Consider the following 24,575-nt stretch of genomic DNA (forward strand, 5'->3'; position numbering starts at 1 on the left):
AAAAAAAAGCGTTGCAGCATTTCACAGAACTTCAAATATTCAAATGAAAGGAAAGATGTAAAAAAAATAAACTATGACAGAGCCAAGTATGTTGAGTTGCAATTTAATTATGATATCAGAAGGAATAAATGGTGTTTCCCATTTGTTTACCTCTGAGCGCTCTGATCCTTTCCTCTCTTTCTTTTTTTCACACCTACATGTACCCTCGAACATTCACATTGAAAGCTACACCTACCTGATGGAGGCTTTGTGAAAGGGTTCTGCTTTCACCCTCAAAAGCCAGTTATTTAGACTACGTAGACTTTTTCTGACTGGATTTTGAAGTTCTGAGAGTTTATCTCCTCCCTCCATCACGTTCCTGCTTACTGAGATATTCAGATTGTCTCCAAGTTGCAAGTTCTGGAGCCAGAGAACAATCTGCGTCTCGCTGACCTTCACCAGATGCATTTGCAGATCTCCTAGAATTTGGTAAAACATTTCTCCGGAGCCAAACATATCAATATCATGAATATGATTTTATTTAATATGTTTAAAATCTTCTGCACATAGTTTAAGCAACAGCGTAGGTCGCTGAGGGCGAATCCCTCAGTGGGAAAGTGTAGGAGGCAGAGAAGGAGAAGCAGGAGGAGACAAGACTGAGAGAAATGGATCAAAGGTAGGAGGGAAGAGGGCGAAAAGGGGAGCAGAAAGTAAGAGAGAGAAGCTCTGTTTTGGCAGAAAACTGTTGGTAAATCCGCCCACTGTTGTGCTGTTCCACCTCGGAGACCTTCCCTTCACCTGAACCTCCGAGTGTGAGAGTCCTCTCTTCTCAGTGCTTGGTTTCATCGCCTCACAGCACTGTCTCCTGTATAAAAAACCTCTTCTCTCTGTTGTTCTCTCTGTCTCTCTGTCTCTCTCTCGTTCCTCTCATCCCTTCTGATATGTGACTCACTCATTTCATTATTATTCCAAAACACCGGAAGAAGCCACCGCGCCGGGTTGTGCTTTCTGTCGACCATCAATCACACTGAATATAGCGGCTCTTTAACATCCTCTTTCTCGGCTGGCTGAGTGATGTTTTTTCGCTCAGCTCGGTGAGTTCCAAGGACGGCGCTCATTAGTTTCTTTACAGAATTCACGGCTGAAAATGACCTTCAGCTCTCATTTTTGTTGCTGTGCAGAAGTTTCAGGTTTGTTGCAGCCACAAAAAAAATATGACACCAGGCCTTTTGGAAACAAGTTTGAGCTTTAGGGACTCCCTGTGTGCTGCCTTTACGTTACTGGCTTAGCCTTTGTGCTACTGGATTAGCGTTTGTGCTACTAGTTATGGGTTAGCCTTCGTGCTTTTGTGCTACAGAGATATTCTTCATGCTAATGTGCTAGCCTGTGAGCTACAGAGTTATACTTTATGCTACTAGGTTATCCTTTATGTTACTGGGTTAGCCCTTGAGCTACAGATATATTATTCATGCTACTGTGTTAGCCTTTGAGCTACAGAGTTATACTTTATGCTACTGGGTTAGCTTTTATGCTACTGTGTTAGCCTTTGGGCTACAGAGTTATACTTTATGCTACTGGGTTAGCTTTTATGCTACTGTGTTAGCCTTTGAGCTACAGAGTTATACTTTATGCTACTGGGTTAGCTTTTATGCTACTGTGTTAGCCTTTGGGCTACAGAGTTATACTTTATGCTACTGGGTTAGCTTTAATGCTACTGTGTTAGCCTTTGAGCTACAGAGTTATACTTTATCCTACTGGGTTAGCTTTTATGCTACTGTGTTAGCCTAAAATGATGTAATAATGTAACAGTTCGAGTACACCCTCGAACTGTTACATTATTGGACAATAAAGTACAGCCTCTCGTACCTTATTGCTTTAATAACACTAACAACTGTGATGTCTCGAGAGGTTGGGACCTTAAGGTGAGGCGTGGGTGGACAAAATAAAGACGACCACCAATGATTCAAAACTTAAAGTCTTGTATTCATCCAAAAACGTAAACTTAAATCCGACAAGAAAAAAAACCGTCACAACAAAAATCAACACAAATCTCTTGTTGTAATTCTCATTCCTGCTCTGCAACATGACTTCAACCTTTTCCCCTCTTTCTTCTCTCGACGCCTCTCCTTTTCTGCTCTCGTCGGGGAAATCTGCAAGCGGATGGGACTGGACCTCCCATCGAGGACCAGACCTCTCAGGACATCACACAACATACTATTTATACTCCAGGCTCGTCCCGATTGTGTTTTGTTTTAGATGAGGAGATAAATCAGAGGTACAGAAAGACAGCTCATCGTAACCTTGTTCTCGGGTCGATATCCGCGCCATCTGGCCAATCAATGGGGATCTCTGGTATTATCCTGCATTATCTCTCAATGACGCTGCCAAAGTTCAAGAAGATTATGAAAATCAACAAGGGGTTTAGCATCATCTCACGCCTGACAGTCTCTCACTTAACCCTGGAGCCGCGCTGCCTCTCTTCTCCTCCCAGCATTTATCTCGGAGATAAACACCAAAAGCTGCAGGCACGGGCACTTTTTCCTCTTGTCTCCACGCCGCTTATGCAAATTAAAAGTGAAAGATTAATGTGCGTCTTAACCCTGTTTATCTTCCTCATCTTTATTGCGGCCAGGTTGTGGAACAGCTTCACCCATGAATCCGCATTCACGTCCGTCCTAACGACGGCTGCAGATGGCGCCGCCTCGGCTCACTAACAGCTTATTTTACCATCGTCTGTGCGTGTGCGTGTACGTGTGTGTGTGTGTGTGTGTGTGCGCGCGCGCGTGTGTGTGTGTGTCAACGAGTCAGACCTGAGGAGCAAAGCCAGCGCAAACATCAGCGTGAGCCAGATCTTTCATACACTGTCGCCCTCACGTTCGGCCCTGCCAGCTGTGTGTACACTGTGCAGTGTTTTGTTAAATGACCCCCCCGACCTGCGACGATTAGGAAATCGGGCTTTAATAAGCTGCTGTCAGTACAAGTGCATTTACTTTATGTATGTTACGGAAGGGAAACTGAACATTTTGGTCGGCCTAAAAATGTCAGTGAAAGATCCCTGACCTAAACACCTAGCTGCTTCCCAGCAGAGATTTAACATTGATTTATTCGTTGTTTATTTTGAAAAGTAGTCGGTCCTGTAGTCCGTTGAATGACCTGATTGCAGAACATTTTGCAAATTAGCACAGGAGCATTGATTCTTTACTTTAAGGACGTGAGCACTGCCCCTCGGCAGCAGAGCGGCTGCTTTAATTCTCTCTCTGTATCCTCAGGACTCTCCGGCGTGTTCTGCCCGGACTGCCCAGCGCTCTGCGGACGATGAGCTCATGCATGAAGCGAACCGGCCAGGGCGGCGGGGGAAGTCCTAATGAGCTCATGAAATATTTAAACGGGAAGACGTGTGACGAGTCCCCCGCAGCACAGAGAGACCTCGGCAGTTCTTGAGGTCAGAAGTGTCCTTCCTCTGGGAAGTCACTCCAAGTTCCTTAAAATATGAAAGTGCCCACAAGCCACTAAGTGATTTGTAGGTGTTGGGTGGGGGGGGGGGGGGGGGTTGTGACTGAGGTGAGATAAGGTTCAGCCTGTTGTGTACCCTTCAGTCCTGCATTTCCCCCCCTCTCCCCCCCTTATCTCCCTCCTCCACACATCTTACTCTCTCCCCTTTTCACGGCGTCCTTCCCCCCTGACTTTGTGTTGTTGTCTCTTAAAAACCAGCTCGCTACCAAAGAACAGTCCTCTTTAAAGGCGTCTATAGGCGACCCCGCTCGGCTTCGGTGTGAAGCACTTTCACAGTAATCACGCAGAGGATCTCTGCGGCGTGGGGTTATTAAAAGCTGTGCACGGCCCTGGTGTTTTCACGCCTCGTCGTATCTGCACAGGTGCGACGGATCGCTCGGTCGGAGGGTAACTTTCCCGCCGCGACAAGTCGAAACATCTGCCGTGAAAAGAGGCCTCCGACGTTGCGCCGCCTCCCTCCACCTGTCTGCCTTCGCTCTCTCTCTCTCTCTCTCTCTCTCTCTCTCTCTCTCGCTCTCGCGCGCGCGAGGGAGCTCTGATCAGGGCCAGCGCCTCTCTGATCTGGTGCCTCGTAGGGGGGGGGGGGGGAAGGAGGTGGGGGGGGGGTTCTGACCTCGGGCCTGTTGAGCTCACCATCTGTCGGCTGTGTGGCTTCCTGAAGGACGCCGTCGGCCCAACGCGACGCCACGTGTCACTGTGGTTAAGCAAAGCACGCGAGCAGTTTGCAGAAAAGGGGAATTTTTAGATGACTTCAAACGCATGAATGTGATGGTGAATCAAGCCACACTTTGCTCAATCCTTCAGTGAGACTTAAAAACATCATCGTTGTTTCAGAGAATCTTTCAGCGGGATCATACATCCATTGGCTCTGTGATGGCGATTCGTTTTTTTTTTGCGTTTTAAGGTCATGTTTCGTCCCTGTTATGTCCCGCCGTTGAGCACATGCGGCCAGTTGCTATGACGATGACATGGCCCTCAGCAGCTTCTGACGTTCCCGGCACGACGGTTCGTCCTCCGCTCTTCAGTCTCCTTCCGCACGGTAGAAAAGTGTCGTGTAGGTAAATTCAATCTAAATACGTCTCCTTCAAACGAGTTAACGTTTAAAGTATTTAAATATTAACATTGTGTTGTGGTTGTTGAAGCAACCAATGACGGAGGTGGTCCCCGTGACGTGGCCTGTCCCTCTGCACAGTCCAAGCAGCAAAGACTTCATCATCATCATCATCATCATCATCGCACATCACGCGCCAATAACAAACAATTATCTTTCCTCGTCTAACGCCTGTCTCTCCTGATTGAAACATTTTTGGTAGTAATGGAACAAGAAGGAGCTGCTGGATGAGGAGCTGGAGGGCGACAGGCTGCTCCTCCTTCTCGGGGAAAGGAAGCAGCTGCTTTAATTTCCTCTGTCCGCAGATCCGAGCAGCATTAAAACGCATCATGTTTGCACGCGGAATGATCCAATACATTATTACTAAAACAAACATAGTCCGGTGCTTTTATGACCTTCTTTATATTTTTTTGTAATTTTTCTCTTTCTCTTGTAACCTGTGTTTGAAAAAAGTGCAATATAAATATAGAAATACTTATATACTCATTACTTCCATTTCTCAAAACCGTCTTCATTCATATTCATCTTCACATACCTGTTATGACTTTGTGTTCAATGCCAATTAGCAAACGTTAGCATGCTAACAGGCTAAGCTACGATGAAATCTTCGGGAATATCCAAATGTAGCTCAAACAATCACTTATGGCAAAAATAATATTTCAGTAATTACTTCAAAATGACTTAAATTGTTAGGTGTGATAACCACGTATTATATTTTTTCCAATAGTCCAATTTCAGTCTGCTAAATGTATGTAGCGCGTCTGCTATATTTGTCATTTAATCAAGTTTTCTTCCCTAATTTCTCCACCAATACGACTTCACATAGAGGCAAAAATACAAGACCCCAAAACAAGACTTTTATTGTTTTTCTCAAGAACATTCATCCGTTCTGTAGCGTCAGACGGACTCTGAGATCGAGGTCGCCGCGGGTTCACTTCCTGGTGCATTTGGTGACCCGCGTGGCTTAGAGGACGTGCAGTAAGTGAGAGGAAAGCCATTACTGCAGCTTTTTGCTTCTCTCAGCCAAAGCAACACATGCCTGCTTAGTCCAAGCCAAGGTGCTGTCATGTTGTAGAGCAAGTGCAATGTTTACTAGAGGTTCAGCTCTGGCTACGAGATTTCGGGTCTTAGGCTAATGACATGGCACACGGACACAGGCGGTTACCGAACTTATTTATATATATTTAGTGTTTTTTTTTTCGGCGCTAGGGGCCGACGCATCGTCGCACGTAAACAAGGACTTCCCGGGCTGACTCTCCGGATCTGACGTGTTGATGGAGCTGCTCTGATGACCGGAGGTTACAAAGATGCCGCCTTGGCTTCTTTTGTTTATTACATGCAACCCTTTGGGAAAAGGACGCCTTTATTTTCTGACAGTCGACCAATCAGGACGTGGAGAGAAGGCAGGTGACCTACTACCACCCACCCTCTCCCAAAACCCCCCCTCCTCCACCCCTGTTTTCAAATCCCCTTGGTGGCGTTCCCGGGCACGCCGCCGTCGCCGCTCTTCCTCCTCGTCCGAGTGGTGTTCGCCGCCGTCGTCGCCTCGCTGCCCCCTGCTGGCTCCTCCTCGTTCCCGCGGAAGCAGTAGACGCCGTAGAGGCGGAATTTTTTATCGGGGAAGCCCAGGTGTCGGACGCCCGGCTGGGAGCCCCCGCAGCGCGAGCGGGGGTTGACCACGGGGTACCGGACGCTGCCGTCCTCCAACCAGCCGGCCTCGCAGCGGTCCAGGAGCTGGAACCTCCACGCGGCGTACAGCTGACCCACCTTGGCCGCCGCCGAGCCGTCTCGGGCGCAGGCCTTCGTCGCCTCCGCGTAGTTCACCTTCTTGAAGCGTTTCAGGAAGTACACTTTGCCTGAGGAGGGGGGGGGGGGGCGAAGGAAAGAAGGAGGGAGGAGGGAAGGAGGGAGGCCCTTTGAGTGGAAGTCCTTTAGAATATCGTTACACAAACCGTCCGGGCAGCTCCTCAGAATCGAAAGCCAATACTCTCTCACTCATAATTACTCTTAAAGCGCTTCCGTCTTTGCTTTCATCTCTCCCCACGGAGGGGGGGGGGGGGGGGGGGGGCTTTGTTGCCTAACCGCCGTCCTGATTGGATGAATCGCTTCGAAACTGAACTGAACCGCGAGTTCTTCTGAGGAAGAAACAAAAGGACGAAGAGACTCAAAGACGTTTGGCCGTTTCTTCCAGAACGGCAGCTACCTCAGGCCTGCACTCGGCTCGGCTATCGATCCTACGCTGGCTATTAGAGAGGCAGAATATTGTCTCGCATCCCCCCCCGGGGGGGACGCCGGGTAAAATACCTTCCAGCTGGACCGAGCAACGGTATCGGTCACGACCACAGCTGAAACCTCCTGCCCACAGCAGACTGTCCACAGTAATTAACACACAGGGGAAGCCGAGAGCAACCGTTTAAGGTTCCTGGCTTTTTCTTTTCATCTTTCTCGCCAAGTTAAAGCACTGGCAGAGCGTCTTTGTTGCGCTTTGGAGGGACCGTCCCAAAAAATTTTCATGATTTACTGAGGAGCCTCGGCTTTCATCTAAATCATTTAAAAAGAAAACTTTTGCTTTTCATAATGCATGAGGAGTTTTCAATTCTCTTTCAAGCTTCCAAGAGGCTCCTGCAGGATTCATTTCATGTATTTCTCAAACAGACTTTTTTAAAAGGGCGGCTGACTGTATGTTTTGCTAATTGTTCGATTCGATCGAGCCGTGGAGAAATATTTGCTTTCATGTCGAGAGTAAAGAGGTGCTTTTGTCAAGGTTGAAATGAGAGATCAAATTGGTTATAATCTCAGCCAAGTAGTGTAGATTACATGATTTCTTCACTGACTAATCTAATCTAACGCTACAGATAATTAGAATTTAAAAGAATAAATGCTCGACTGCAGATTCATTCAACGATCCAGCGGTCAAGTTTTTCTGATCTGAACCTGGAGGTGTGTGAAGGGGGGGAGGGGGGGTGGGGGGGCGTAAATCAAAGAACCGGGGGGGATGAAAGCCGACGCTTGGAACCCAGAGGACGGCGGGAACCAACGAGGCCTGATCTGAATCCGACCACCCGAGGCCCGGAGAGATCACAGGCAGGGATCAAAGACGCAGGCCCATCGTTTCCCCGCCGCCCGACACTCACAATGCCCCCCCCCCCCCCCAACCCCCCCCTCTTTCTATACGGTACCGCAACAATCCCCTGGCTTCTCCCTCTCGTTGGCCCTCGGTTGGACGCGTGTGTTCGGCGGTGCGATCGTTCTCTGATCTTCGGCCGCGGAGCCGTGGTCACCGCTGTGGTCGACGCGTCTGCCTCTCACCGTTGAGCTTGGAGGTGAAGCAGAAGGCGTCGTAGCGCTCATCCTCCTTGTGCCGGTAGCCATAGTTACGAACGCCGGCGGGGTTTTCCTTGCGGCCGCACTGGTCTCTGGGGTGAGAGATGGGGTACTGGACCGAGCCGTCCTCCAGCCACCCGGCGTTACACCAGTCGAGTCCCTCCAGCCAGGCCTGAAGAGGATAGATAGCGGGAAGGATTAAATACATTATTAAGAGCTTTATCTCCTCTGACATAACTCCATTACTTCTTGCTTTAATAAATGGGCCTGCAGTAAAACGTCTAGACTGGGATATGCCTGCATCCTCAAATGACTCTGAAGAAAGGGTCACACCTGATTTTATATCATAAATATTGTGAAAGTGCAAGTTGGTTTCAACCTTCGTTTAGTGAATTATGGTCCATTTGGAGCAAAATGAGGATGTGCTTTAGGGCGGGGCTAAATGGAGATTGACAGGTGGCTTCAATGACATTGTCCGTTGATTGTTTTTAGAACTTAGAGCCTCATATGAAAGTTAGTCACTTGGGTGAACACATTATAATGTAAGCAAAATGCAACCTCAACACATCATGTGTTTTAGCTAAACAAGACAGCGCCCGCTGCTAGCAGCTAGCTTAGCATCGATTCGAGACACATCCAGCACTAGAACGTCTGGTTGCAAATGAGCTAAAATGCCAAACTCGAGGTTCAGAAAAGGTCAGTCCGCCCCCCGATGGGTGCCGTCACGGGGGACCGTGTCCACTTCTTACGTCCACAGTCTGTCGCGTGGACCCACCTTGTGCAGCTGAGAGTGCGAGGCCAGAATGGCATCCTGCTGTTTGCAGGCGTCCTCCCCCTGGTGGTAGTTGAGCTTGTAGCGCCCCTCCCGAGGGTAGTAAGGAAACACCACTCCTAACGGTGACAGAAACATTTCACTTTCGTCTCATGTTGCTTCGTGCGAGAGAGAGTTCGACAAAAAAAAACGCTGACCTTCTAGGTCGAGGTTGACGAATCCCGTGTCGTCCTCCATGTCGTTAGTGACCTCACACTCGAAGCGCCCGTAGTCCTCCAGCGTGACATTCTGGATGACCACCGAGGCGTCACCTGGTCCGGCCTGCTCCAGAAACACGCGGCCTTTGTACGATCCGAAGACGCGCTGCTGCCTGCGGGGAGTCCAGCTCAACTGGTGAGACCCGTTTAGGACGACAGCACATGAGCGAACTGACGAATCAAGGTCCCCACCTTCCAAGTGCCACAAAGACGTCCTGGAACTGCAGCGCATGGGTCACTTTGGTCCATTTGATCCGAACGCGGTCGGGGTCGGTGTTCTCCGGCTCGTGGTGGAACCTGCAGGGCAGAGTGATGGAGCCGCCGCGGTGCGTCACCACTTTACCGGGCGCCGTCTGCACGATCACCGCCCCGGTGTCGTCCTCTGCAGGAGTTGTGTCCTTTTTTTCATACATTTCTTAATGATGTTATATTATAGGAGATGATATATTTGGTTTGATAATAATAAACGAATAAACCCATTCTCCCCCCCCCCCCCCACCATGCAGGCGAGAGTTGCCATGGTTACAGGCGTCGGGTCACCAGGTCAGTCTTTCGAGGCTTAACATGTTGAGAGTGCAAAGTTTATAAACTTTTAACATCAGCTGCTTTCTTGGCCCGAAAATGTGTAAAAGTGAGCAATTCTCCATTGAGTCCCTCTAACGCTGCGATCACACTACTCTCAACTCTCTGTTCTAACCGTAAAAAAACACAGTCCTCGGTTGTCTTGGTGACGGACACAAAGCGCAGTCGGGGGTCCAAAGGAGAATGAATCGTGTGCTGTTTATTTACGCTGCCTCCACGTCCAGCATATCAATGGAAGCATCTCTGCCCGGTGTCTCCACAGCAATTCACCAAAATGATCCAAGACTAATGGGAACCTTAGGCCGCTGCTCCTGATGGCCAGTAGACCGATTTGCATTTATTGCAGACACTCGCTCTGACGCTGTGTGTGTGTGTGTGTTTTCTGCTCTGTTGTGACTGGATAAAGCCACCGACAATTATCCATACCGGCCAGCAACTAGTCATGTCCCCGCTGCTCTCTGCAAAGTTGTTTCTCACCAGCGGCCATGAAAGCGCAGTCGTGTCGTTGCCGAAACACGGGACGGCGATCGCACCATGTGATCAAAACTGCCACCTGAACCAGAACCGGACACGCAGCAAATAAATACATTTTCCTTACCGAGCACGTGCACCACCTTCCTCCTCCCCTTGTCCGTGTCAACGTGCAGGGAAGCCACTGAGACGGTGGAGGTCAGGATGAAGACAACAAAGGTCACTTTTCCGAAGGCCAGAGGCCCGAGCTGCTGCAGGAACTGCTGGAAGGAACACAACCGAGAGCAGTGGTTACCAAAGGTCAAAGCTTGACGTCTTCAATGTGGGGAAGCAGGGGATCAACTCAGTGAGAGGAGGAGCGCCATCGATATGAATCCCTGTTTGGCGCTTTTTCTTTTGGCAGTTGAAGGAGAAGGAAGTATTTGAAAAGGTGCTCATGGGAAAACTCTCAAGAGCGATACATGCACACTGGAAATCTCCACAATTACCCCAGAAAAGACACGTGACTCTGGGTTATGGATGAGGCTGCAGCGGTTGCTCGGAGCACTGTGCGGTTCGCGTGGGTTTGACTGATGGATTTCAAGCATTTCTCGAAAACAAAAACACAGCAAAACTTTTCACCACACATATCGATCGATCTACATTGCATCATCATAACAACGCAGCACGGGAGCCGCTACGTGCAGTATGCTGCAGCTGTGAGCCCCTCCGATGAGTACGCATGCACTGTCAGGGTCACCTGAGGACAACCGTCTCCTGCGTAGTGCCGCGGCACAACACATCTGGACAGGCCCCAGTGAGGCGGACTAACCGAAGCAGCACGCACGTTGCACACATACAAACAGCCCTTTACCGCACTCCAGCGCCCCCCCCCTCTTTTCCCCCCTTTCCCCACCAAGGTCAGTTGGATGAAGGTCCCCGGCCGCGCGGCAGAGCCTCGCTAATGGAGCGCAGACGTGGACTCACCATGGCCGCCGGAACTCGATGAACGCCGGGATGGAGCAGATGTGCGCCGCCGTGTGCCGTTCACCTCCTCGGCCGGGCTCAGCGTTGTCCTGCTGCAGCGCTCTCCCCCCCCCCCCCCCCCCCCCCTCCCCCTCTCCTCCCTCTCTCTCCCTGTTCCCGGTCCCATCGCTGATCTCCGCCGGTGTCCCGCAGTCCTCCGATGACGCAGCAGCGCAGCGCGTGCAGCGGGTGATGCAGTGAAACCTGAATTAAAGATCGATTAACTACTTTAGCTGAGGAAGAGTGAAAAATACTTTTTTTACATTGGAATAAAGTAATTAATTAAGTTGAATGTCAGCAGCCGTTATTACTCAAGTAACTGTATTTAAAGGCACAATTGAGACTGAACTATAACGATTCAGAAGGAAATAATACACATTGTTATCTACTTTGAGCATCTTTGATCGTTTTTCCACGTTTTAATAATACAATATATACATTTCTATACAATCCTTTAAATATTCTGGTATTCACTTTTACTTAAAGCTACCAGAAGCAACTTTCTCTCTTGTTGCTTTTAGCGTCTCAAAATTCTGTCGGATTATGTTTGATAACAGGTTATAAGTATCTCAGATTAACTTTAACTTTATTTCAAATACCACAGACATTACAAAAAGCTAGAGTTCATTGAATTGAGATTTTAACCCTAATGACTTCAAAGGAGAAACCATATTGGATCGATGGCTTGATTGACTTTGCTGGGTTTGCAGATGGAGGCCGGCTCCAGTGCTGCTGATGACGGCAGATCTGAGACCGGATCTCCGGCTGCGCGGGACACGTTTAATACGACGTGCCATCAATATTTGGAATGAAAATATTTTCCTCCGTTGCGGCCCTTTCATTGAATTTGGACGCGTCTGTTTCTGAGCCTCCGACAGGCTCCTGCTCTTCGTCCCCAGCGGCATGAAGTGCAGCTTCAGTGACACTCAGGCCTCTCTCTCTCTTACCCATATGAGAGGGGAGGGGGGGGCGACATAGGAGAGGCCCTCGAGATGATGGCAGCCGGCCGACAACGAGAGGAGACGGGACACTCGACATCGGGCAGCTGCACTTTGTGTTAAGCTGGAAAAAGGAGAAGCTGCCCAGCCGTGCCGCTGGGATTCATCTCGGCTGGCAGCGCCTTGTAGAGCGCCGAGATGCTGCATCGCTGCAGGGGCGTCTGCCTGGGCTCTCTCCCACGATGCATTGCACCGGCAGGAGCTACAGAGACATCAGGAGTTGATTTAGCGTGGCATCTTAAACGATGTATTGGTCACCATTTAAATGAGCTGAACTGCTCTCTCCCCACCTGCTGCTGGATTTGCAGAAGAGTCGCTCCAGCTCAAGGACCTCGGAGCTCAGCAGACAAATATGATCCTCCTAAAAAAATCTGTCACTAGCTGAGAGAAAGCGTGCAGGGCATCTTCTTTTCTAATAAAGTGGGCAGAGGTTTTTCTAAGATGACTTGTTACCTTCGAGGGAGGTGACTGTCGCTGATGAAACCGGCCACAAATTTGATTCAGCAGTGATTTGGTGGGCTGGATAAAAAAAGCCTAGTTTCCAAATCACAATCAGGAAGAAGGATCACTAAATGTAGCCATCAGTCACGCCGCGTTGGTGCATCGGTGCATGAAAACGTCCGATGTAAATGCAGCAGAGCTCAGTTTTGTCGGGCCAAATATCAACGGATGCAGCTCCGAGAGCTTCAGAGATAGAACACATGTTCGGTGCTTACTGATGCACGATGTAATGCTGCCTGCAGTCTGCTCTAGATAATAAGACCTAAACATGCAGGGAGCTTCAGTAAAGTAGTCCGATTGTTGTGAGGATGATGATGTGATCTAGGTGATGATAATCTAGACGTGTTTCTGCAAATCATCACATCGTTTCGGAGGATTTGATGATGAAGACAAACTTGTGTCTGAACCCTTGGACTCTTGTGTGTGTCTGTTTGTGTTTGTCATCATTGTCCAGTGTTGCTCTGTCAATATGATAAAGGCCAATAAACATACAAATGACACACAGTGATGAATGCATGCTGATGCAATAGGTAAGAAATGAATGGTAATGCAACTAGATAGATAAATAGATACCAGATAGCCTGATGATTTATTCAGGCCTCATTACTTTAAGCGGCTCTTCTTTGTTTCCGGACTCTCCGGGGCCCGTCCACACGGCCCGAGCAGACATCTGCAGCAGGGATCCCCCTGCGACTCCCATCAATGCATTACAGAGCTGTTTGGAGCAGGCTGATTTGATTTAAAGCCTCTGTCACACACACACACACACACACACACACACAGAGTGCACCGCTGGCATGTGCGAGTATCGGCCGATGCTACACTTCAGCATGAAGAAGCTGCTGAGGGAGAGTGAATTAAATGAGTCGGCCTCTCGGTGTCTGTCGGTTGGCCTTATTGCTCGGCGAAGCACCCGGGGATAATTACTTATGAGAGGCTCTCCGTTATTGATGGGTCAGGGATGGAGACAAGGGCTACAATGCTGCTTTAAAAGGCTTTATCTAACCGCGCCGATGACCTCCTTCGTCTCTGTCAGGAGAACACTGTGTTCATTTAAATAGCCGCGCCGCATCGGAAGCGTCCCCCCCCCCTCCCCGAAGGAGATGGGTCCGTCACTGCGTTGCATTGCTAGAATATAGTCCTCACACTTCCAATCCAAGTGCAACGGGGGGAACCCTCTCCCGCGCGAGGGGTGTCGGTGACTTTCGGTGTGCTTGTTTATGCCTCTTTGTGAAAAGACAACGCACACTTCATCTCGTGGGCCACAACACCGCGGAGGAGCACAAACCAACAGGATCAAGGAATGTAAAGTGGAGGCAGGATGAAACGCAGTCTGGGCCCCCCCCCCCCCCGGGTGGATCAGAGAGAGGACGCAGGATGGCTTCTTCCCACTTAAACCCACAAAGGACACAAAAAAAAAAACAGGAGATAAAGGCCGGCAGCAGACTGCATCACGTTCTGTCGGCACGTCCTCGCTCTCTCAGCTCTCAGCAATGGTCCGTGGGGGCTGCAGCAAGGCCCCCGCCTGCCTTCTCCAACCACCACCACGTCTGAACATCACAGTCCTGCAGCAAACTGCGGTCGAATGTGCAACATGAACCTTCTGTGCGCCAGTCGATAGTTTTGGTGGATACGGGACGTCCCGTTCGAGGCTGCAGAACAGAAGTGATACCTTCATATCCAAATAGCCAATGGCCAAAATACTTTAAAACATGTAGTGTAAAAATGACTAAAATCTAAAAAAAGGTGAATCAAAAAAATGTGGCTTTGTACTGGATTTGGGATTTTTTATGCACTCAACTCAATATAGAACATGGGGCTTGACGCTTGAGTTCCATGTTAAACATTTATATCTATTGCAAATTAACATTCAAAATGATGATCTATGTGTATATAAATAGGAAAAACAAGATTTCTTCTGGTTTGGTCTCCTTCCTGCCTGCAGACTGTTGTTGTTGAAGCTCCTCTGGTTCCGTCACACAGACGTCTGTTTACTCTGTCCAGTAGAGCGATCTCCAGAACCCCAGAACCCGCTGCGTTTAGCTTGTGTTCATGTGGAACAGAGTAGAGCCGAGGTGTAGGAACAAGTGTGAACGAGGGGGGGGGGGGGGGGGGGGGCATGCCTGCAGAGTGTCTCAGAGATTTAGAGAGTATAAATAATAGATCATAAATTGAAATGGTTCCAATGTCAGGTAAGATGTTTTAAATATTAAATCTGAAACAACCTGAAAAGAGTGAGAAAACTGAAGCCTCTGCATATAATATATAAATATAACAATATATTACCCTTTACTGTATGTCGTCCGTCCTCTTTGCACCTCAGTTGATTTATGTGCATCATAAGCGGCTCGCCATATTTTGACTGTTCATTAATTGTTCTTTAATCTCCATTTGTTCCCCGATGGGCTGAAAGGAAGCGGAGGAAGGCCACGGGCAGGTAGAGTGACTTTTAGAAGCATCAGGGTGGCTTTTTGTAATCATTTTGAATGAGAAGCAGGCTGTTTCTGCCTCTAAACCCCTCACTCAGAAAGAATCAAACATCACGTGCCTTTTTCCTCTTATCGGGGGGTGAGGGGGGGACTTTTTGCTGGATGAAAAGGAGCTATGTGACTTTACCGAGCGTAGTTTTATCTGAACAGAAAACATCCCGTTAGTGCAGAGCTTTAAGCCTTCAGGTAAGTTGTTTCCAGTCACGTAGACTGTATCGCTAACTATTCAAAGCTTTAAACCAACCCTTATTCGTTGGTGGCCCAAGAGCCAACTGCAAAAAAAAACCTTTGAACGTGCAGGCGGTGAGGTGAGCTAACTCCACGCTAACATGCTGATTATTAGACGGCATAATGTTCACCATCTAAGTGAGAAAACCCGGTATCACTTCACACAAGAACCGCTGAGCCTGCACGAGAAGCCATTCTTTGTGCAGCTGTTGCAATAAAAACCAAAGGACACGTCAGTGGTGGCTACTCGTCCTCTGGGGACGATAATGATGAACAGTAATGAATGTCGATCCATCACGTCAGCTGACACACAACATCAGGAACGAGCGTTCAAATAAGCACTGAAGCCAAAGACGTGGAGCCAGACAGTCGTGTATTGTGTGACATTTGAAATAAAAACAGCTCCCCTCGGCGAGTCAAAGCCTAGGTTCTGCCGGGCTATTTGTCTTTGTACTTGGTATCTTTCTCCTCGCTGTTGGGCAGACCCGTCTGCCCGGGGAACGGGGCGATCTTCAGGAAGAAATACGGGTTGCTGTGAACCCGCGCGGCCACCAGGGCGGGAACGGCCGCGTAGAGCAGGTTGGCCGCCGCCACCGACCACAGAGCGTCGGCGGGGACGCGGAATGGAGCCGCGGTGCCGGGGTGGAGGGCCCCCCCGACGTGGGCCCACTGGCACTGCAGGGAGTCACAGACACACACACACACACACGCAGACGTCACAGAGGTTTGTGGTAGTCGAGGGACTTTAATCGATGCAGAGGCAGTTGACATTCCGAGGTGTCACCTGGATCACGGCTCCGGCCAGGAACACGGTCCAGTCCGACATCCACGAGCAGCCGGGCTTGAGGAGGCCGTAAACGAATGCACCCATCAGAGGGAGTCCGTAGAAGAACAAGTGCAGCATCTGCAAAAACAGAGATGTGGAACCCTTTTACTTGTTTTCTGCTAAATTAAACATTTCTATCTGTTTTATTGCCACATGCATAAATTGTTGTCACACACAATTGTTGGAGTGTGTTATGATGTACAGAATATTCCAGTGGAAAACGTCTCCGTCTACTAGAATGCTTGGAATGCAGAATTACAAACACCCTCAGAATAAAAGTTGCACCAGAAGTGTGGAAAAATAATAGAACTTTGCAGCAAAGGTGAAGTAAAGGTTAACAGGTATTAGCAGTAAAATGGAGGTTGATGTCTTATTCTCTTTTGTTGAGTGTTAAATCTTTAAAGACTTAATGAGACATTGTGTTGCACTTTGATGTTGTATAACCAACTATACTATACTAAAATGTCCAATTACCGCCGCGTTATTTTATCTCATTTTATTCATCACCGTGACTTGTTAGGTAAGTGTAAGGTGAAATGTAAACAAGTCTCTAAAACACTAATTTGCATCGTTAGCAGAAATGACACAAAGGTTATTACAGAAACCGTCCTGACCTTCTGCTTGTAATATTTGGTGCATGAAAGCCAGTTACCCGCTTAAAAAAAAAAAAGTCAAATTACACTAGTGAACATTTTCTTTTCATTCTGGGTCTGAGGTCTCGATGAATTCTAATGAGTTCCAATCATAAATGTCCTTCAGTCCTTTGTCCAAACGTCTTTTTAGTGCTGCCGCGGTAATCTGTCACATCCGCTTCATCATCGCCAATGAACGAAGAGGTCGGTCAGCGAGGAAACAGCGACCAAACTTTATTTCCCTCCTTCACCCCTAGAAGGTGCACACAATGCACCGCCCAGACGCAGTAACACACACACACACACACACACACAGATAAGCAAAGGCCGCAATCCGACGCATACTTTCACATGCTGCACACACTCTACTCCCACCCAGCGAGATGCTGATGGGGGGGGGGGGGGGGGGCCTTAGGGAGAGGGATTAGCTTATCAAGTTCTCGGCATGCGGTACGTCCGTCTGATCAATGGCTCCCAATTGTGACTGGACGGCGCCCCCCCCCCCCCCGCTCCCCCCGACAAGGTCTTCGGTTGACCTATCGACAAACCTGTGCGAGAGGAACAAAAGGCGCCAACGCCCGCCGCCGAGCTGGATCGGGAGAGTGGTGGAATGAGCGGAAAAGCCGCGCCGCGGTGGTGATATGTTATCCGTCTCATGCAAAGGAAAGAGAGAGAGAGAGAGAGAGAGAGAGAGAGAGAGGGAGAGAGAGAGAGAGAGAGAGAGGGAGAGAGAGAGAGAGACACACAAAGATGCGGCGGCCTCTCTGCGCCTCGACGCCTTCGCTCATTGTTGCTGTAATGATGAAAAACGACCCTATAATCAGCCGTGGGCTAAAAAGAGCGGAGGAGATAAGGAGAAGGCCTCGGGCACGCTCGGTGGGATTTCCATGAAAGCAGAGGTCCATTGTGTGGCTGGATGTGTGAAAACAGGCGGGGGGGGTGGCATTCACTCACCATCACTCTGGGGTAGCCCACAGGATCCTTCAGGTAGGGTTCGTAGTGTCTCAGGTAGACGGAACAGGCTTCCAGCGGAGAGTCCAGAGCCGCCTACAGAGGGCGGACAAAATAACAGGAACACTCCACAGTGTAAGAAAGAGAAGCAAAAGAAGCCAAAGATAAGACATAAAGGCAGAGGAAGTCTGACTAAATCCGCCATCCGCTGTCTTTAAACCTTTTAACACTCAGCGGTTTGCACTCACCAAGCCTCTGAGGGTAGTGAAGGCCATGGCAGCTAAGAGGAGCAGCACCAGGATCAGATCCACAGGACGCCAGATCAGCTTCATGCTCTGGGCTTGCTGGGCCTGAGAGGAGAAGCCGACCATCACTGTTTAGTTATTTCTAGCTGGGGAAATGCTCCTTTGTCATTTCTTCGTAAGTGGCTAACTCGGTCTGACAACCTTCTGTGGGTTCGTCACCTCAACCCGAGCCCTCCCACGTATTTATGATGGCGGCTGTGTGTTCTCTGACCAGGAAAACTAGAGTTTAGGCAAAAGTAAGACGGAGGGCTCAGGGCCAGTACAGTACTGGGAAAACCTTCAAACTCTGCTTGCTACCAAAGATTCAGGTGAGTACATCACAAAATACATCACACTGCGTGCTGGAGACTACAGCAGCTCAAAGATGTGTTAATGGGTGCCCTTTGTCGTCGCTCACAGCCTGGAGCCCATTCAACTGGACCAAACACCGCTGCGCTAAACCGTTCCACCAAGGTCCAACCATTCATGCACAAGACTTACGTTGTACCCCCCGATCAGCGGTCTGTCCTTGGGCCGAGTGAAAAGCGTGATGGCCGCCCACACGGGCACCAGAAGGAAGACAAAGTTGAGCCAGAAGACTGGACGGATCTCGGACCCATATTTACCTGCAGCGAAAAGTAGGAAAAGTAAGAAAGAGACTTTTGTCATGTTTTACTCATGAACGGACTTTATATAAACATGACAACATCTGCAATCAAGCCAAATGAAACGCAGGTACGCGGCAGAGCAGATGTTCTCTTGATCAACGCTTGTCATCGCGGGACCGGTAGAGAGGAACAGATTAGAGATTAGGCTCACCTGCCACTATGCCGGAGATGAACACGCTCATGTTGGCGCACAAAGAGCCGGCCCAGAACAAGCCCATGGTACGGTAGCCCTTCCTGGGAGGGAAACCCACAATAGGTTACACCAAGTCAGATTGCTCAGGGAACAGAGAGGAACTTCCAAACCCCAAATTAAAGGGTCATGGCCGTAAATGTTTAGGGAATCTCTTACGAGAACCCTTGTGTGGGGAGATACTTCCACCCAGAACCTTCTCTTGAGGTTTTATCCAGAACTTTTTCCATTTTATAAGGGTGCACTTCTATATTGCATCGATTCCATCAAGTACTTCCCTGGAAAGTACCACCTTTTATATTCCATTAAGTCCCATGAGATTACCGAGGAGCGGTGTGGTGGTACAATGGTTCTTTTCACACTCGTGCTTTCAACAATCATTGAAAAACTCTATCTTCCAATAAGGGTTCTTTATGTGACCCTTAAGGAATACAGGTTTCAACAGGTTTCTTTGTGTGACTAAGAGCTCTGATATTTGTTTCACATATATCACATGTTTAGTGTAAAAAGATGTTCTCCCCATGGTACAAAAGCCGACATTGTTTAATAGAGGATTTCATCTCAATGATGCCCGAGGCAGCGCTCACTGTGAGCTGTGAACTCACAGCCTGCGCTTTATGACTAACTCACCCTGTGTTCTTCTGAAAATAGCATTTTATTCAGGCTTTTTGGTGAATTTCATGGGATAAAATGTGAATCCCAAACTCTTTCTTTAAGAAGAAAAAAAATGAAAATAACGTAATTCTCCACTAACAAATTCCCCCGTTAATTTACAGTAATCTACTGGCAGCCACATTTCCTGTATTCTACTGTAATTCCACAGAATTACAGTAGAATACAGGAAATGATCTATTGTAAATTACAATAGCATAATACTGTTAAAAAACATACAGGAGAGTGCTGTATAAAAACAGCATTATACCGTTATTTTGTGCAGTCTATCATAGAAGATGCATAAACCGCCCACCTGTCTGTTATCCTGCCGATCATCATCAGATACATAATAAAGTGTGCGATTCCATCCCAGTAACACATCATGATGGCGTAGGCTGTTCCCAGGTAAGGCTCCCCCTAAAACACAGATATCGCAAGTGCCAATGACAGACGGCTGGTTGAACTGGAGTTAGCATTGTGTGCATTTTTAACATCGGCATTTTAGGAGTGACAGCCAGAAACCCACCGTCTTCCGGTAGAATTCCATGAAGCCAGAGATAATGCCGTCATATTCCAAGGCACTTGTCAGGTCGATGACACAAGTAAAGGAGAACACGGCAAAAACTGCAAAGGCAAGAATCATGCAGGGTATAAAAACATGAAGACAATTACCTCATCTTATAAGTAATTTTCTTAAAAGGTGTGTGTGTGTGTGTGTGTGTGTGTGTGTAGAAGGGATGGTGGGCCGGGGTTACTGTCTGCCAGTGTAAAATATGAGTGTCAGACCCAAAGATAAAACAAGCAGACCTCATTAAACCAAGAAATGTTAAGCAGCTTTTTCAGCTTTAATCAAACGTCATTCAGAGGCCTTTGTGATTTAGACGCAACGCAGAGACCAAGAGCCTCTGGTACTTCCAGGCTTTTCCAGGTTCTTAAAGATCATTAAAGATATTTCCATTTCAATGGTTAGTGAGTGATTTATGGCCCACGTAGGGGCGAAGTCTTGAGCCATGAAGTATATTCATATCAAGTCCACGGTGAACAGCCATCTTCTATCCACAGGGTGAAAGCCCAGCACACAAAAAAAAACAGCATTTATAGTGTGGACACACACATGAATTGAAAATTCTTACACAAAACCTGGTACGATGACTTCTGAAGACTGTCTCATTAGCTCTGCTCCTTCTGGGCTTCCTACTGGACATTTCAGAGCTAAACATTTCACTTTCTGCCCACAGACTGTCATTATAAAGGGGGGGGGGGCGACTCTCTGCAGATACCACGGTCGTATTACATCCTTCCTATCTGTCCTTCACACACCGATGTACCTGCACACACATATCGTCCCTCTTGTTTACCACCAGTGTCCCTGTAATCCTCGGGACAACCAGGTTTATCTCTGGCATCTAACAGGTGAGATAGCGGAGGGGGGGGGGCGAGGGGGGGGGATTATGGCTCTCTATCGCTGAGAAGAACCTGCCGCAGCCTTTGTGCTCATTGTCATGGTTCCACCTGCACAACACTAGTACGGCTTCCGGGCACCGAGTGGCAGCCGCTGGCTCTCACACAGGAACATTCTCCAAAAGCTTTGCTTCGAGGTCAATCAAGGACTCGATTGTGGTAACAATGGCTGAAATGTCACAACGGCGTGGCCGAGATCTGCCCTGAGCCTGATCAGTCTAAGCAGCTTTTTTCGACTGATCAGATGTAAATCGCCCACAGTTCAACCTTTTGTTGAACTTGTTTGGAAACATTTTGTGTTCGTGTCCAATACCGAAGAATAGGGCGTCTTTGGGTCGGTTGGCACGAGTGATGAGGAAGTAGAATAGAAACACCACCACCAGCACGGCGGCGCCGATCCCCAGGATCACGTAAGGCCTGCGGGAGAAGAGGAATTCAACCGTTAGCACTCAGACTGCTGACACGCTTTGGTTTTGGACACCAATCCCCCTCGGATTTTCTGCTTCATTCTCTTTACTAATTAGTTCCTCCCATGGAAGTTGTGCCAGTCCTCTGCGCAGTGCTAAATTAGTAAATTATGATGAATGGGAAGTCGGAAGGAGGGAAGGATGATTACGCAACTCGGGGTTAGTCGTAATAATGCAGAAGTGTGAGGGGACGTCTGTGTGATGGATGCAACCAGCGAGCAGAAAGTGCGCCCGCTCCGTCGTCTTTTCTCGACTGGAAGGCCATCACCGATGGCCCTTTATCTCATTTTCTCCACCAGAAGGACGTCCTTGAAACGCGGTTATCAGGCTTTCTTCACTGTAAGGGCACCATCGCGTCGCAGAGGGCACACCAATCACATCTTCTGCAATGGAACCTCATCCACTGAACGGTTTTATCGACCAATGGGACATCCAAGAGGGGCTTTTGATGCATCTTTCCAAACTTCGGTTGCCTTAACTTGATTTGAATGCAAAGAGGAGCCTTTTAGTTTCAAAACTCTAACATTTTGCCAGACAAATTGATCTATGTCACATGTGCATGCACGTTATGAGACTATTTGACACACCTCTTGATCGGCTATTGATCCATTATGTACACTTCTGGTGTACTTTTCTTTGTTGAACTGTAGATCTGCAGTATTCCGCCTCTCCTGCTGCTGCTGCTGAGGAGGCCCACCGGGGGCTTAAAAGCACAGCTTCAAAAAGCTTTAATCAATCATGGGCAGAGGAGTGGGAGGCCGTACGGCGGGGGCCATGTGATTTTCTAACGCTGGCCTGCATGTTTGCCGGTCAAAGGTGGAAAAGATTAATGCCTTCGAGGCATCTGCCTGGTAAACAACGGCGCATCGTCGGAGGACAGGGAAGCTCCCCCCCCCCCCCCCCCCCCCCGGCCACCTCTCTCCGATTCAACAGCGGAGGGAAGATTAACCGTTTGCAGAGTGTAAAAGCACGAGGCGCATCGCTTGTCACGAGCAGTTTATCAAACTCCTCCGTGCCAGCCTGCATTGATTGTTAATGTCCACGCGCTCCAAAAAAAAAAAAAAAAAAAAGGCCCAGCAGAGATATTCACACAGGAGGTGTGTAAAAGTCTGTGAGAAATATCTTGCAATGAAAAGTGAGAAGGGGGGAGTTGGAATGTGTGATTTAGCCCTGGCTCTGTTCATTCAGCACTGTAGTGTCCCAGTGAACGGGCATGACGGATAACGTACACATAAGAGGGACGGGAATTATCTCTGAAATCACTTCATCTCCACAAATATCTCTTCACACTCCCTTCTTTTTGCTCCCAGTTCATTTTGCGTGTCCCTCCAAGAAATGGGATGGTTTCCTCATTTCGAGAGTTTGCACAACCAAAGAGGCAAATGGTCATATATCTGGTAATGAATGGTGGACAGAGGTCCAGCGGTGGGCTTACAGCATGCTCTGGTGGTGGTGAAGTGCATTTTCATCCAATGACACCATATCATACATCGCTGGTGCTTTGATTCGTTTAGTAAAAGCCTTTTATGTTAATACGTGTATGTGTTTCGGTTGCATGAAAGTAATCATTGGCAGTTCCAAACTGAAAACTGAAAGTTGAGGATCAAACAAATGACCCTCTGTATTATTTGTAATCCCATCTAATCTAATTAATTTTCCTTCTTCTGAGTACTTTAAAGATGTCTTTTTATAAATTGCTGGCAAGCCGGTGTGGGAAAGCTTCCTTTTACAAGCTCTCTTGGGTTTCTTAAATTACTGTATTATTTAAAGAATTAAATTAAGGAACCAAACTAAAGAACCAATGTTATTCAAACCCCAAACTGAGCGATAAGAAACCAGTAAATGTTTGGACTTACTCTTGAAACTCGGGAATGGAGTTCATGGCGTAAAGAACGCCGAGAGCCGACAGTGAAAACAGAAAGACCAAGGTCTCCATCTCTGTGAGAGCTGCTCGGCCTTCGTCCCTGAAACACACCCAGCGCCGAGCAACACAGCACACTCTTAAAATCATTTTTCAAACCATGTCAATACATTTATAAGGGGACAAATAAAAATATGTCTTTCAAACCATTGAACGAAATGAAATCGTGAATTGAGAAGAAGTAGAGCAGGTTCTTACCGTCCGGGTTTCCCTTCACTGGATTAATCAAGTTACCGCCGGCCTCAGGCAGACATGGCCTCTACTGGGGCAATAATGAAGTGGACACAAAGAAGCTTTTAGGGGGGGGGGGGGGGGGGGGAGTTGCGCAATTTGAGTTTCTCAGAGATTTACATAAGTCGTATTAGTGAGCAGGACTACATTCCTGTTCGTGCAGCAAGACGCTTTCAAGTGAATCCCGTTCCACTGAGCACTTAATGCTGCGTTTATGAAACGTGTGCATTGTGCCATGACAAACTCTAACACTCAAACAAAGGCTTCGCAATCAGGTGAGACTGAAGCACGCATTGTAAAATGAAATATGGAGCCTGATCCCAGATCAACCACCAGATGTGTGTGGAACCGGGCCGGGTCTAGACAGGCATGTATGAGGGGGCAGGCACAAATCTTGAGGGGGGCATTGTGCTCTGCAACATAGCTGCTAGATTTAGTTTGAGGGGGCACAACATTTATTTGAGGGGGGCCAGACCCCCTCTTGCCCCTGCCTAGACCCGGCCCTGGTGTGGAAGTGGTTTTCCTTGTGTCTGGTTTTCTGTTCATGTTTTGCTCTTTGACACAAAATGGACATTTTTCCCTCTTCATCTAATGAAAATGGAGGTAACAACTTTTTTTTTTCTTCTTCCGACAACCCTTTTTCTGCTTCTTATGCAAAGGTATTCAAACAAAGGAAGTGCCTTCGACCTCATCCGAACCGACAGTGCATGAACTGAACTATTTACAGTATCAGTAACTTGGGCTGGCGTCACAATGAACGTCAAAAAACATGACTTAAGTGGGAACTAGACACTAACAGGAAGTGGGAAGGCAAATCGGAGGCAAATGATCATTGTGTGTAGGACGGCTCTGTTTTGTGTGCTTTCTTTTTCTCCAAGGCCCTGGACATACTGTTGAATTATTTGATGAATTCATCCTCTCAAACATGGATGACTTTAAATCCAGTTCCCTTTAAACCGAGTGTTTGCAGAATGTTTCCAGCAGGGCGCACCAGATTCAAAGTAAAATAGCGATGGAATTGAAGCATGTTTTGAGATACCACATCATTTACGCTTTCCAG

General features: G+C 48.2%; 2 protein-coding genes across 3 annotated transcripts; both read right to left on the reverse strand.

Annotated features, from left to right (window-relative positions):
- Positions 1-5,816: 5,816 nt before the first annotated feature.
- Positions 5,817-11,075, reverse strand: hapln4 (hyaluronan and proteoglycan link protein 4). Of its 2 annotated transcripts, none has more exons than XM_037470782.2 (7): positions 10,976-11,075; positions 10,137-10,269; positions 9,149-9,338; positions 8,897-9,069; positions 8,703-8,818; positions 7,913-8,099; positions 5,817-6,459 (listed from the first exon to the last, which is right to left on the reverse strand). In XM_037470782.2, the coding sequence occupies exons 1-7, from the start codon at positions 10,976-10,978 to the stop codon at positions 6,065-6,067; spliced, it is 1,197 nt and encodes a 398-aa protein (XP_037326679.2). In that variant the 5' UTR covers positions 10,979-11,075; the 3' UTR covers positions 5,817-6,064. The 2 variants fall into 2 exon arrangements, with proteins under 2 accessions (XP_037326679.2, XP_037326678.2); XM_037470781.2 differs by having other exon boundaries at positions 10,137-10,272.
- Positions 11,076-15,582: 4,507 nt separating this feature from the next.
- On the reverse strand, positions 15,583-23,553 carry tm6sf2b (transmembrane 6 superfamily member 2b). Its single transcript, XM_037469774.2, has 11 exons — positions 23,483-23,553; positions 23,220-23,327; positions 21,210-21,313; positions 19,962-20,059; positions 19,749-19,852; positions 18,743-18,825; positions 18,425-18,549; positions 17,888-17,989; positions 17,643-17,735; positions 16,015-16,134; positions 15,583-15,905 (listed from the first exon to the last, which is right to left on the reverse strand). The coding sequence occupies exons 2-11, from the start codon at positions 23,297-23,299 to the stop codon at positions 15,669-15,671; spliced, it is 1,146 nt and encodes a 381-aa protein (XP_037325671.1). The 5' UTR covers positions 23,300-23,327; positions 23,483-23,553; the 3' UTR covers positions 15,583-15,668.
- Between the last annotated feature and the right edge of the window lie 1,022 nt (positions 23,554-24,575).

Source organism: Pungitius pungitius, chromosome 7, assembly GCF_949316345.1.
Source record: "Pungitius pungitius chromosome 7, fPunPun2.1, whole genome shotgun sequence".
In the NCBI taxonomy this organism is placed as follows: Eukaryota; Metazoa; Chordata; class Actinopteri; order Perciformes; family Gasterosteidae; genus Pungitius; species Pungitius pungitius.

Coding starts and splice junctions, on each gene's coding strand:
- hapln4 (XM_037470781.2), bottom strand. Junction 8,819..8,896: donor CGTCAACCTCGACCTAGAAG/GTCAGCGTTTTT, acceptor TGTCACCGTTAG/GAGTGGTGTTTCCTTACTAC. Junction 6,460..7,912: donor CTTCACCTCCAAGCTCAACG/GTGAGAGGCAGA, acceptor CCCCCTCCTCAG/GCAAAGTGTACTTCCTGAAA.
- tm6sf2b (XM_037469774.2), bottom strand. CDS start 23,299: ATGGAGACCTTGGTCTTTCTGTTTTCACTGTCGGCTCTCGGCGTTCTT. Junction 21,314..23,219: donor TCCATTCCCGAGTTTCAAGA/GTAAGTCCAAAC, acceptor CTTCTCCCGCAG/GCCTTACGTGATCCTGGGGA. Junction 18,550..18,742: donor CATCTCCGGCATAGTGGCAG/GTGAGCCTAATC, acceptor TTTTCGCTGCAG/GTAAATATGGGTCCGAGATC.